Source organism: Aethalodelphis obliquidens, unplaced genomic scaffold, assembly GCF_003676395.1.
Source record: "Aethalodelphis obliquidens isolate GAN/ISIS:26980383/991018 unplaced genomic scaffold, ASM367639v1 scaffold2, whole genome shotgun sequence".
Classification (NCBI taxonomy): Eukaryota; Metazoa; Chordata; class Mammalia; order Artiodactyla; family Delphinidae; genus Aethalodelphis; species Aethalodelphis obliquidens.
Genome location: NW_020837946.1, coordinates 31716642 through 31731368, shown reverse-complemented (window position 1 = coordinate 31731368; position 14727 = coordinate 31716642). Strand labels below are relative to the sequence as shown.

Here is a 14727-nt window from a genome sequence, read left to right as displayed (position 1 = left end):
AAGATAATGGGAGGGAGAAGGCAGTAGGAACAGTGTTGGTTAAGCTGATGAAACCTGAAAGAGGTGTGTTGGAGAGATGACGAGCAGAGGAAGGGGGCATGTGAGGGGATGCTGGAAGATAGTCTAAGAAGAGAGGCATCAGGCCCGTACTCTACACAGCCTCCTTTGCTGTGCTGAGGAGTCTGGACAAGGGAAACCATGAAGGGCTGCAGGAAGCAAACACCATACTGTCTGCTCGTGTGTCGGTCTTCTGGAAGTCCTTTGAGGCATTGACTACGTTTTTGTTTTGTCGTCATTCAGTCCTACACGCACACAATTTCTGGCATATCATAGGCTCTCAATAAATGTGTCTTTCATCGTTGAAATATAAGAAAAGTCCTCAGTTTTAAGAGTGGGTTAGTCTCCGGTGCTTAGTATTTTCTTAGAGGATGAACATTTGCTCTGTCTGCGACTTTCATAAATTTAAGAACTTCAGTCATATTTCACCTCAGTCCTTGGATTTTCTGCTTGAAAACTTCCCATTAGGGAAAAAGAGTCTATTCTCTGATGGAAGGTTTGAATTTCTTGGATCTTTTTCATTGACTTTTTCTTCTTCAATTCTGTTTTGTCTTTGTTGAGTTAAGGCTTTCAAGAGCACCAGAATTCTTTCCTGCAAAACCAGAGGCAGATCAATTTATTTCTTGTGATTTTGGTATTTTCTCCTAACAAAAATCTTAAATGGAGCTAGGAGAAATAAACTCTGATTTGCAAAGCGTGCCAAAGATGGTGCCTCACAGGTGGAATGCAAAGCCTTCATTAATGATGCCCAGACTAATTCTGTCTTTAGCACAAGGGCTCAGAGAGCCAGCAACTTAGCAGGTTTTTGTTGGGGGGGGGGGGGGCGCGTGTCAATGAAATAAATTGGGTCGTAAAATATGCCTAGACAATTGGATAAAACTGGGACTTAGGGGGACTCCTGCACTCCAGGGAATTCTCCAAGTCTCCACTTATCCTCAAAATGAACAAGAAGCTTCAGTTTCAAATTGAGTGCATTTTCCATCCATGGATTGGCTTGTTTTGTTCAGTTTTACTTTGAGTATTTGAGGTTATCTTTTCGACGTAACAGCTAAACCCACGGCTTCCTTTCTCGTAAAACCAAAACAAAAAGGCTAGAAATTCAGGTGCCTTCTGCGTGTGCACATGTGTAGTACATACCTGGGATCAAAGCCTGCTATATAAAGTCCTTGATTCTGTGTGGGTTCAAACACATTTCAAAGCTTCAGGATCCTGAAAGTTTTCGCTCTGCTTCCTGAAGACCTGAACACCGCTCCCATAAAGCCATGGCTTGCTTTGGCTTCCAGAGTCATGGGGCTCGGCTGGACCTGGCTTCTGGGACCTGGCCCTGTACTGCCCTGTTTTCTCTTCTCTTCATCCCCGTTTTCTCTAAAGGTGAGTGAGGTTATTGGAGCATGGAGGTGGAGGAGGTGTTTCTCCCACCTGGGTTTCATTCCTTTTAGCAGTCAAGGGCAGTGATTTATAGCAAATCCAGAAGCTAAAGGTGAGACTCCAATCTCCTGGCGTGGGCAGCTCTGTATTCCAAGGCAGGCAGGGGACAGCTGACAGCAGCAAATCAGCAGAGACACAGCTCTTAGCAGTTTGCTGGGCATGGAGTGGGAGCTTAATGAATACGTGTGAGTTGGTCTGGGAGACATGAGCAATTTCAGACACTTCTATAAGATGAGAAGAAAATACTGCAAAGTTAAGTGATTTAAGAGAGCAAAGATACCCACCATCCTAAATCCATTTGGGCTTGGAATCAGGGTTAGCTCAAGATTTCCCTTTTTCTGACTTACTTCACTCTGGATGACAGACTCTAGGTCCATCCACCTCATTACAAATAGCTCAATTTCGTTTCTTTTTATGGCTGAGTAATATTCCATTGTATATGTGTGCCACATCTTAAGTCAGAAAGAGAAAGACAAATACTGTATGCTAACACATATATATGGAATTTAAGAAAAAAAGTATGTCATGAAGACCCTAGGGGTAAGATGGGAATAAAGACACAGACCTACTAGAGAACGGACTTGAGGATATAGGGAGGGGGAAGGGTAAGCTGGGACAAAATGAGAGAGTGGCATGGACATATATACACTACCAAACGTAAAATAGATAGCTAGTGGGAAGCAGCCGCATAGCACAGGGAGATCAGCTCGGTGCTTTGTGACCACCTAGAGGGGTGGGATAGGGAGGGTGGGAGGGAGGGAGATGCAAGAGGGAAGAGATATGGGAACATATGTATATGTATAACTGATTCACTTTGTTATAAAGCAGAAACTAGCACACCATTGTAAAGCAATTATACTCCAATAAAGATGTAAAAAAAAAAAATTTCCCTTTTTGAAGAACACTGATTTAGGCAAATTATGGGAAGTTTCTTTCCTACCCAATTCAAGGTTTTAAGGTCCTCTGATCCACTTTTATAAACGGGTTAGCCTGCTTGTTTAAACTTTCAGCATTCTTTACTCAATGCAGGGTTTTAGGGTCCTCTTAATCAACTCTATAGTTAGCTAATTATTTAAAAAAATGAAAGCAATTTGAAGTAGTAAAACAAACAAACAAAAATAAATGAAATAAAGAAAGGAAGAAAGAACAAAAGAATGAAAGAAAGAAAGAGCCATAGGTCTGTTTGGGATAAGATACTTAATTGCCTCCTGACTTATCTCTGGACTTTAGGTGCAGATTCCCCAGTTTTCAGATGAAATAAAGCTCTTTAGAGGTTGATACTTGGTCTGTTACAATGGTGTGAAATGGTGACTGTTTTGCTAGAAGGTGAATTTCAACCTTCTCTCCCTCTAGAGCTTCTCGGTTGAAAAACCAAGTGGTTTATACAAAGTAGGTGCTCAAAAGATATTTGATTATTAATTTTTACTGTATAAGAAATATTCATACACATTTTCTTATTTTACATGTTTTGAACATGTACAGTTAAATACCAGAGAAATAACCAAATTTACTTTTAAGAAAATTTATCTCAACCTGTAACTGGGATCCTCCCATGGTGGATATTGGAAAATTGTGTAACCAGATTTAGTGGTGATAATTGGGAGCTTGCCTCGGCGGAGGGCAGGAAACTTGGTCTTCTTTAAGCTTAGAGTCAACACAACAAATGGGCAGGATATAATGATTAATGCACAAAAAACCTTTAATACAGGGCTGAATTTGATTAAGTACTGCGGTGGAGTTATAATAGTACAAAGGAGGCTCAGAGGGCATCTCTGATAGACAGAAATGAGGGCTGGGAAAGAAAACTACTGTCTAGCCAACCAGGGCTGCTGGATTAACCATGGCAATGGCTGCTGCCGTATTATTCTCTCTTCTAAGGGCACAGGTTGCCTACTACAGGTGCTTGGGGGAAAGGACTAATGTTTTCAGAATAAAGTGATTTATGCACAGGAAGAGGTGTCCTGGAAGCTCAGATTGGAGTGGTAAGATAGGATCAGATTATGGAGACACAGTGAAAGTTATTTGTTTTTGTAATCAGTGGTATATAAGGCATGAAAGGGTTTGAACAGAAGGAGTGACATGGTTCAATTCAAGTTTTGAGTGTCACTTGTGTGATTGATTGACTAGAGAGGGGCCCAGTTAGTTACAGGAAAGTAATTTGTCATGAAGCCACTATTTTTTAGACGATGTGAGCCCTTTTGTATGGAGAGCTGGCCTCCCTTCTCCTGTAGAAGCCAGAGGGAAAAGAACAAAGGAACACAAGGTGTTCGAGTGAAGGAGAGAGGGCGGTGGAAGAGGTGATGACAGTGGCAGGGGAAGCCCATAGAAGTGAACAGCAGGGTTGCCTCAGCCTACAGAGGAAATGACCCGGTGCCCTCGGCCCGGTGGCTTCCTTCATCAAGCAGCATCCCTCATTCTCTGGTGATAATGCAGGGAAGGGGGTGGCCGGCACCATGGGCCAAGACTCAGCTCCTCGTGGGCGATTGAGGTCCAGGGCCAGATCAATGCGGGTAGAGGTTATTAAGGTATACTTTGAGGGATAAAGCAAGACTCTATACCTCAGCCTCCAAACTTTCCCCTACTACTCTTATAGGTCCCACAGCTCTATCATAACCTTAGAATACCAGAGTGGGAAGGCACTCTGATGTCATCTGATCTAATCCCCTCTTTTGCATGTGAGGGAAAAATGAAGTCCACGGGGGAGGCATGGCTTTCCCCAAATCACCTATTTCACGGTAGAGCCAGCCCTTCTCTTTGTCACATCAGTGTTCTTCATGCCACAGACAACTGCCGTCAAGGCACTGTTTTCCAATAAGGAAGCACCTTCATGGAGAGTAACCGGAAGACAGTGGCGAGATGGAGGGGGTGCTGGGGTGGGTGGAGAAGGAAAGGGGTAGGGGAGGGTGATGGGTTTGTTGATGGGGGGAGAGAAAGGCTGACAGGTGAAACTGGAGGGGGTCATCAAAGATCAACTTTGCCCGGCCTGAGGGTTTTGCCTGGACCTGGTCATGGGCAAGCATGAGTTCACTGAGTTCCCTTTGGTTTTCCTGCTTTAGGGGTGCACGTGGCCCAGCCCGCAGTGGTGCTGGCCAGCAGTCGGGGTGTTGCCAGCTTCGTCTGTGAATATGGGTCGTCAGGCAAAGCCGCCGAGGTCCGGGTGACGGTGTTGCGGAAGGCAGGCGGCCAGCTGAACGAAGTCTGCGCCGCGACCTACATGGTGGAAGATGAGCTGACCTTCCTGGAGGATTCCACTTGCACTGGCACCTCCAGTGGGAACAAAGTGAACCTCACCATCCAAGGGCTGAGGGCCACGGACTCCGGGCTCTACATCTGCAAGGTGGAGCTCATGTACCCGCCACCCTACTATGTGGGCATGGGCAATGGAACCCAAATTTACGTCATTGGTGAGCATCATTGACAACGCCTTTTGCATTGCTGTCTCTTCTCTGTGTGCAAACAGTTTTGCTCCTTGATTTCAGGTCGTTCATGTTTAGGATTGTGGGAATTCTCTTTAAGAGTTCTCTGGCATACTGCATGAGTCCTACTCAGTATGGGTGGCGAGGCAAACGGCATTCTGTTTATAAAATAAAAGGAGCTGGAGAAGGTGTGTTTCCTCCCGGCAGGTTGGGGCACTCACACTGGAGTGATACCCAGCATGAAATTTGGTCTTGGCCTTTGATCTGAAACTCTTGGCAAAGTAGCCCCAACAGTCAGACTTACCTGGGGTCCAGCGATTCCAATTAGGGGTGGACATCAAGGTCTGGAAGCTTGAACTTTTTCCTTCTCTCACCAGTTGGGGGAGTACCGCCCTAGAATTTAGAAAGCATCTCAGGGAAATTCTGCTTTGTTCTCTGTTGCAGATCCAGAACCATGCCCGGATTCTGATTTTCTCCTCTGGATCCTGGCAGCAGTTAGTTCAGGGTTGTTTTTCTACAGCTTCCTCATCACAGCTGTTTCTTTGAGCAAAATGGTGAGTGCCGTGCTGCTAACGCGCCATCCTTGGTCAGAATACCTTTAGTGATAACAACTGGCCAAATGATGCTGTTGAGTCGCGTTTTCTTGAGATGAAGCGATAAATGAAGAAGAGGAAGGACAGTGGTAAAGAACACACTAGAACCCTTGGCATTGGCCTTTGAGGTTTCAGGATGACTAATATTTTATATGAGTGTGTTTGACATTGAATGTTTGTGTGATTTTGCATAGGGTTTCATTTTGAGTAGCTGAACAACACGGGACAGCTGTTTTGCTCTTTATCTTCATGACAATTGTACTTAAGTTAATAACCCTGAAACATTAGGTTGGGCAAAATGCTGCTGGAGAAGACCGCAGGGGTGGTTAATGTTCCTCTACTTGAGCCTTCCTTGACCAAGCTGTAGGCATCCACGTAACACATGCCCAGGGCGCCCTGTTACCCATTCTGCTCGACTGGCAAGCCTCATGCTCTTCTCCAGCCCAGTAAATGAGAACCCAGTTTTCATTTACTACAGTTGTTGTAGAAGAAGCAGAGGTATGGAATCCGGACTTCTGTCAAGATTTCTGACAGTCGCTTGCAACCTCCTTTGCCTGAGGCTGGCTTTGCCATTCACAAACCTCTCCCTCACCTTCCTCTCTCCCTCCCCTTCTCTTCCACTCCCTTACTCCCTCCCTCTCTCCCTCCCGCGCCCCTACACTGTATTCCAGGATCCTCTACTCGGTCTGTTCTGTCGCTGTAGCTTCTTTCTACCTCATTTGCTACAAAGTGCCACACTAACTAGTAGACTAGACCTCAATTTACTGAGGTGATAAAAACTGGGAACTAATGTGGACCGAGAAAAAAAGTAATAAAGAGTATGTGAGGAGTAGAGATGAGACATACTGCTCCCAAAGAGAATAATTGAAGTTTATTATCTTATCCAGCTCATCCCCTCACAAACAAGACCCAGTCAATTATCATAGGCATTTTGGGTGTTCTTTCTAAAGCTTTCTTGAAGTTTCTTTCTGCTATCTCCCAGTCAGGGAAAATGATTTCTATCTTAAGTCAATAGCACAGAGTTATTTACCCGAAATGAAATTTAATGGCTGAATCAAGAAAATCTCCTGGGGCTTATAATTCTGTATGTTGTGAACATCTATTTTTCAGTGGGGTAGGAACCCAGTATTTGTTGAATCCTATTATAGTTAGAAGTAGCTTCTGTATTCCTCGATACTAATTACTGTTTCTTTTAATGTTTGGCAGCTAAAGAAAAGAAGCCCTCTTACTACAGGGGTCTATGTGAAAATGCCCCCAACAGAGCCAGAATGTGAAAAGCAATTTCAACCTTATTTCATTCCCATCAATTGAGAGACCATTATGAAGAAAAAAGACTATGTTCCAATTTGTAAGAGCTGAGGCAATTCTAACTTTTTGCTATCCAGCTATTTTTGTTTGTTTGTGTATTTTGGGGGATTCATCTCTCTTTAATATAAAGCAGGATGCAGAACCCAAATTAAGCGTACTACAATTTAAAACAAAGGAGCAGAAAAACAGAGCCGGGCTGGTTCTGTCACATCTGATCCAATTTTAGTAAAAGCCTCACTTGGGAGCAATATTGGGTTGCAGCATTACAATGTGGAGTCAAGACGTAAGTTAGGGAATGGTACAGTCCCAAGGAAGCAAAGGAAGAATTAAGAGCGAGGATGGTATTGTATACATCTTGTATTTACCTGTGAGAAGTTTATAGCTGAAATGATGTTTTCAAGTAAAATTTTTATGCTGTGTTATTTTTCTTAACAAATATATAATTACATAAAGACTTAAAAAATACCCACATGGCTATATTTTAGCCAGTGATTCCAAAGGTTGTATTGTAACAATATGTATTTTTTATTTGATAGTATTGTGCATGGGGGCCACATGTGCTTTTGTGTATTTGCTGGTAGTTTGAGTATAAACACTATATGGCAGTGTCTTCCCACCATGGGTTCAGGGGAAGTTTTGTGGAGAGACTCAGGACACTAATACACCAGGTAGAGTACAAGGTCACTTGCCAACTGGCTTGGAAACTGGATAAGGTCATAGCTCATTCTTGCAGACATGTTGGGCTGAGTTGGTGTTGACATGGGCTTTGGGCTTTTATGCCAACTCCTTCCACTGGTTTGCAAGGAAGCCAAAGCTGGTGGTATCTGAGTTAACTTGATAGAGCACCATCATCGTCGAGAAAATGGCTCATTTCAGGAGTCTTGTGGGTATGAACCTCAAGGAAGCTCCAGTTCCATGGGGGCCCCAATTCCTTACACATGGTTAATGCCACAGACAGAAAAAAGCAGCAGATGGCAGAACAGGATGCGAGGGTCTCTGAAAACTAACACTGTTGGTGTTTTTTAACTTGATATTTTCCGTGAAAATGCAACAACATGTATAATATTTTTAATTAAATAAAAATCTGTGGTGGTTGTTTTCCAGAGTTGTTTTTGACATTCCTTATATGTGAGTATTGCTTGAGTTTATTTTTGATTGATTCATTTAGCAGTTGGTTGAGTCTCCAATATTAGGAATACTGAGAACAAATCGAAAAAACCCAAAAGTGGGGCTTCCCTGGTGGCGCAGTGGTTGAGAGTCCGCCTGCCGATGCAGAGGACACGGGTTCGTGCCCCGGTCCGGGAGGATCCCACATGTCACGGAGCGGCTGGGCCCGTGAGCCATGGCCGCTGAGCCTGCGCATCCGGAGAAAACCCAAAAGGGCAAATAATGCTTCATGAATCAGCCCTTTACCTGCAAGCCATTCTTGGAAGGAATTCATCCTCTGTCCTTTTGATTGCTTCCCCAATGTTTGGGATATGAAGCGATCTACCACAGCTACAGCAGCCCTTGATAAATCACACAGCGTTCTCTTTAGCACAGGTTCTTTACCCCCTCTTTCTCACCCAGACCTTTCCCGGCTCTACTCGAGCACTGATTACAGTTGCCATGGCAACTCCAGTGTTGTTAACCGTGGTCCTTGCAGCCATTTTGCTCTGCTTCTGTGGTAAACGGAGCTTTCCCTTGCAGCTTCCAGAGGGACTCTTTCACAAATGTGAGGAACACATCCCCTCTGTGATTCTTGGTTAACCAGTATGTAGCCTCAGCCTGCTTGGTTTCCATTTAAGGTTTCTCATTCTTGACCTCCATATCCTGTTGTTGTTCTGTGCAACGATTCTCAGGGTGGCCAGGGATCACCTATAATTGAATCAACTGGGTCACTTCCTAAAAAGGCTGATTCAAGTGCTTAACCTCAGATGCACTGAATCAGAACCTTTGGGCGATGGGGCCAGGAGTTTGCTCTCTCAACAGCCTCCTCAGTGCTTCTTAGACCCCTCAGGTTTTGAGGATCGCTCTTTAGGCAGCTCTCTCTCTTGCTCACTAAAACTCTCTCTTTTTTTGCAAGCAAGTGCAAACAAACAAATGAGAGAGCACATAGTGAGCATTCCAGAAAGACGTGTTAAATAAAAAGGAATAGGTCTTCCAAATATGGTAATGGCACTTACCTAGAATAAATTCCTACTATGCAGAAGACTGTTTCTCTTGATTTCTTGGTCTTTGGTTGGAAGCCATGAAGAAACACACAGTTTATGAGGCCCAACGGATAGTCTGATACCATTTCTGCTCCTCCAAATGTCTTTAGAGAGATCATTCTTCTCCATAGTTGATGGAAGATCTAAATGACAGAGGGCCTTAGGCAAGGGATCTCTCGGGCATCTTTCAGACACCATTAGACAATGGACTACTTTACATAAGCTTAATATCTCCTCTACTATTATCTGAAATTCTACCATTAGCTATTCATTGAGTTAAGCATTGCCTACTTCACTCAGTCTCAATTTTGAAGACATATTAATAAAATACTCTTTGGCTCCAAAGAGTTTCTCCTATGATAGAAGAAATAGGCAAGAAAGACTGTTACCTGAAAGGGTAGAAAGCAAATATGGGGTAGGGGTGTCTGGGGACCAAAGGAAAGCCTTTTCTAATCCCTAACTTGTTTATGAGGGTAGATCCATTATCTGCAATACTCAGAGAGATGCAGAGCCCTCAAATCAGGGGACCAATGGCTTTATGGCCTTCCAGCCTTCATCACCATCACCATCTCTGGGATCAAGGTCTCGGGGAAGCCCCAAGACTCCAGTCATCATCAAATGAGGCTTGGTCCACCGTGGCTGAGAGGGGAGGGGTCCACTGTGCCCCTCCTCCCGGAACCACTAGTCTCAGGTAGGAATGTGGAGACAAGAGGAGCAAGAGAGAGCTACCAGGGGTTGCCTGGGTCAACCCCAACTCTTACCACTTCCCAGCACATAACTCTGCTCATCTCCCTTATTCCAATATGGTACTCTCATTTCTGCCACTTCCTGTTTCCCTATTCATCACCCCCAAATATCTTTATCCCTCATTTTTGCATCCATAAACACTCATTTCAAATTCTGCCTCGTCCATCGGATGTGCTGACACTTCAAGCCTACATGGATTTTTCTCTTCTGTTTTGCAGCTATATTCAGTTTCATCTCTAATAATTTCAGATGCCTATGTCTTTTCTCCCTAGCTTGGATGGAAACTTCTCCAAAATAAGCATCACCACAACTTTAGGCACACAATAGATGCTCAAACAAGTGTACTGGAGAGTTGGGGAGCTAGGACATCTGGGACAATGAGAGGGACATGTCTTCTATGCAGAACATGGCTGTTTTGAACGGGGAATGACCCCAGTTTACAAGGAGCATGCTATGGTTGTATCTTCCCATTGGCTGTATTACTGGTTTCCATTTTCCCCATTTTTGAGTGAGAAGTTCTAATGCTTCAAGCCTAGTCTCCTTCCTCTTTGACCAAGAGAATTATGTGTAGGTCAATCTGTTTCTCAGCTTAAACCTTTAAGACTGGAATGTGAGCTCCCTCTGACTCCCTTGCCCCACGCATTCTACTTTTATCTCAATCTAATCTTCCAATATTTTTGTTGGGGGGAGGGAGATGAATTCTCATTTTTATTCTCTGTATTTTGAACTGTGGGTTGCTGCTAAAACTGACTATATTTTTATACTGAGTCTGTACCTTCTTTTGTCTCCACAGTTGATACACACTTACTTTACTTGGGACCAAAACTTGCAAACTGTTGATGTCACTGTGCTGTTAATTGGAGCAAAGCCAGTTGGGAAGGTTAAGAATTTAGACACTTAAGTTATTGTTTTTGGAGTTCTCAAAGTGAAGGAGAAGCTGGCTTTCTCTGGAAAGCTATTTCTATTGTTTTACTTCTCTTTTGCCCCTGGTTAGAGCGATGATTTAGGTGGCTTAGAGACCTTGTTTTATTTTATAAATTTGTTTTTCTCAGCTCAGGTCAATTTTCTTTGTTCAGACCAGAAAGATAACACATCCTATTGGTGGAGACGGAGGAAAGGTTCTTTACTTCCTCTTGTATGTGTCCTTGTCTACAGGCTGGGATAGGAGTTAATAGGTAGGTTTGCCAGATTCAGCCAAAAGAAAAAAAAACAAAAAACCCCAAAACCCAAAAACAGGATGCCCTGTGTTTGATCTGACAACCTTATCAGCAGGAAACTTTGTACCTTAATATGGTGTGAATAAAAAGTGTTCTGGAGACCCCTCCCCAGGAGTTTCTGGGCAGGAACAGCCTGAGACCGGGGCTGCTGCTTCAGTACTAACACAATCTCCTGTTCTCACTCCCGGGCACATGTTAGAAGGATGCTCAGTATCGCCGGGGCTAATGGGTCCTACAAAGGTGGCAGTTACTTATCTATTACATTTTTTTCTTAGAAGTCAACTCACTTTGTTCTATACGGTGAGGAGTCTGACATTCAGACCCTTCTTGGAAATCTTTGCTTTCCTGGGTGCACTCTATTACAGCTGTTCTTACACTGATTGTGCACAATAATTATCTGGAACATTTGGGAAAAATGTGGATTGAGGTGCCTCAGATCCAGAGCTTCTCGTTTATAAGATCTGAGGCAGGGCCTGAGGGATTTTAATTCTTCAGTGAGTCTCTGAGATCTTACTCTCAGATGCCCTGGTCTAACTCAGGATCCTACCATCACAGATGACTAGGACTGGAGAAAGGACCTTGGAAATTATTTTCACATTTTAGAAGAAAACGAGCCTCAGAGACATTAGGAAACTTGTCCAAGGTAACAAAGTCTGAGAAGACAGGTCTGTAGATTTTCACATCAGGGCTGTGCTGTGGGTGACACTTTGAGCCTTTCTGCTCAGGGACTGTCCTTTTTAGGCTGCTTCTGGAACGTCACTGCCATCACCCCAGGCTACCTCTAGAAAACCTGTTTTTCCTCTCACCTCCACCCCAGCTGCTCTGTTAAGTCTCAGTGTTACCATTACTACTCTTTCCTGCCTGATGTTGGCTCCATCGTTTCTATCTCTGCCTTAACCTTCCGGGGCCCTAGCAAGAGGGTCTCGGGTGATTCTCAGCAGTCCGGCAGAAGGATGCAGCAGAAGAGAAGACGAAACAACTGCTGCCAACCTTCTGTCAGCAAAGCCTATGGTGCCCTGAGAAAGCTTCTCAATTCTGCTGGAAGTCATGGAACAACCCAGTGAAACGATACATGTTCTTTTTTTTGTATCACATGTTATCAGGTTACCATAGCAACCAACCTTGCTTTAAAAACATGATATTAGTCACCCAAAGTGATATTATCTATTTGAACAAAAAGAGGAGGCTCTCTCTGGGAGAAACTGTAGGAAATATATTTCAGGAGGTGACTTCAAATTTTAGAATGCAACGAAAGTGATGTCTCACGAATCACACTTTTCTGAGGACATTGCCTTTTTCTTCTTGCTTCATCTTGACAACATTTTAGTTTGTTCTGTAGTCCTCACATTGTTATTTTCTTTAATGCATTGAACACGAGCCTTGCTTTCCTTCCTTGCAGTTAACTGCAAGTCAGACATAGTCTTTAGTCTCCCGTGAGCATCTGTTTGCCCCTGGCACATCAAAGTTATCCTTAACCATGACTATAAGGACAGGAAGCTTGGATTTGTGAATGAAGACTAGCATTCTCTAGTGTTGCTTTCCTATTGAGGAAGCCGCCATGCTGGATACAGTTCATGAGCTCCTTATTTGGATTGAAGAGGGAAAGGAAACCAACTCATGAAGGCTTCAACACTGCATGGGTGTAAATTAGCTAAAGTAATCCTCACAAGATCCCTGGAGAAGAGATACTGACAACACCCGCATTTTACAGTTGAGGAAGCTGAGGTTTTAGGGGGTTTTATTACTTGCCAATCTCACACAGCTAGTAAGTGGCAGAGTCAGGATTAGAACTGATGTTGAATTCCAAAGCTCAGGCTCTTTTCAGATGACCACGTCTGAATTCTGGGGGTCTATCTGCAAAAGGAAAAGGGTAAAATGGGAAGTGAATGGGGACCAAAGTGCTAGAGAAGCAAAGCGTGTTTCATGGGGGTTACGCATGAGGGGTTACCCATGGGGGTTAAGCAAATACTCTCGGGGGTTACACATGGGGGTTACACATGGGGGTTAAGCACATATTCTTATTTTGAATAACTATTTCAAAACAAGTGTTTTAAAAGGGTTTTTGAAGGTGTTCATTATGAGATCAGCTCCAGCAGCTGAGAATTGTCACCAGAGAATAAGGAAAACAGGAAATCGAAGACATGTAAAAGTGGACCATGGGTGGCAGTCCACAGTTTACATAGTAGCTGCTTTCCCAGTCACTGGCGCTGAAGTCCATGCAGCAATGTTGCTGGCTGGCCTTGGGTATTAGAACTTCTCACTCAAAAATGGGGAAAATGAAACCAGTAATACAGCCAATGGGAAGATTCGATTCTTGCATAACCATAGCATGCTCCTTGTAAATTGGGGTCATTCCCGTTCAAAACAGGCTGGAGGTAAAAGAAAGTAATGACCAGTGGAAGTCAGTGGGAGTGACCTTGCATGTATACCTGTGACCCCTGGAATGGGGCTAGTTTCTAAAAGGATAATAATCAGCTTGGAATAGAAGGTGAGTTTGGGGGATGGGGGTTAAGAGAAGGGAGAGTCTCTGAGTTGGGGCTGAGGGGTGATGGAGAATATCAATGAGTCCCTTTGAGGAGAACAAAAGAAAGAAAACAAAAGACAGAAGCCTGGAGTTCCCCCCAAATGGCAAATGAAGTAGACCAATATTCTGTGAACAAAATTATCAAGCAAGACCCAATGCCACAGGTCACATAGAAGATTGAGAGAAGCCCAGGTCAGAAGCAGGGGACCATCCAGCTGAGACTGTGACTGAGGTAGCCATGTAGACGTAATTCCTACCAGAAGTCAAAGTGTGGGAACCACCGGAAAAAAACCCTTCCCTGCCAGGAATGAATATGAAAGGCAATGGTTCCGCTCGGGGTGGGTGGTGCTGGAGGCAGGTATGTGTGTGGGACAGGCTGGGCACTGTGCAGGGGTGAAAGCTGATTATGGGGGAGCATCACAAAAGAACTGCTGAATGGAGAGCCTTAATTAAGCCTGTGCGCAGCTGAGCATCCTGGACTGGGCTTGTGCCGATGTGAGTGTTCATGGTGCTTGTAATTTGAGCTTGAGGAGATGATTTAGGAAGGGCATGAGAGCTGTGTTCAAGACATGAAGGGCTGTCATGTGAAAGAGGAACTAGATTTGCTTTGTGGGCTTCCTAGAGCGCTCAGCCCTGGTGTTCCAAGGAGCACGTGATAGAAAGGAGGTTTAGCACGATTTTCCTTCTAATGTGTACACTTGGATTCAGAGCCAGGGAGAGTGCATTCTGATGGGTCATATTGCAGATTGGCTTGGGGCAGGCCTGCTGGAGCCTCATCAACATCACTGGTGGGGAAGGAAAATAATCAGGGGAAGCGGAATCCTGGACTCCACCCTCAGAAACTTTCCTCTGTGTGGTGCTTTATAGACACTGGGATCAAACTAGTCTGGATGAATCTGGCTTTTTCCAACTCTCTTAACACTTTTGGCTTCATCAGTCACAGCTGTACTAATGCTGTCTAACTTGGCTGCCTAACCTATAAATTTTTTCAAATCAGACATCACTATGCCTAGTGAAACTGAGAGAATTATTTTATAATCTCACTCTCTGGAAACAAAATAGTCAATGGAAATTTTTAATACAAAAAGAATGTGGTAGAAACACAAATTTAAGTCATGAATTGAAAACATGCAGCAAAATCTTTATCCACTAGACTCTACAATATTCTGTGACCATCTGTGGAAATATAGATGTATTAAATTAGATACGGGCTGGTTTTTCTCTTTGCAGAACATAACAGAAACC

The 14727-nt window shown here is 43.9% G+C and overlaps 1 protein-coding gene across 2 annotated transcripts; it reads left to right on the top strand.

The window, feature by feature from the left end:
* Window positions 1–1163: 1163 nt before the first annotated feature.
* CTLA4 (cytotoxic T-lymphocyte associated protein 4) lies at window positions 1164–7900 on the top strand. Of its 2 annotated transcripts, XM_027123462.1 has the most exons (4): window positions 1164–1428; window positions 4542–4889; window positions 5346–5455; window positions 6701–6861. In XM_027123462.1, the coding sequence occupies exons 1-4, from the start codon at window positions 1320–1322 to the stop codon at window positions 6803–6805; spliced, it is 672 nt and encodes a 223-aa protein (XP_026979263.1). In that variant the 5' UTR covers window positions 1164–1319; the 3' UTR covers window positions 6806–6861. The 2 variants fall into 2 exon arrangements, with proteins under 2 accessions (XP_026979263.1, XP_026979273.1); XM_027123472.1 differs by lacking the exon at window positions 5346–5455 and having other exon boundaries at window positions 1191–1428; window positions 6701–7900.
* The last annotated feature ends 6827 nt before the right edge of the window (window positions 7901–14727 follow it).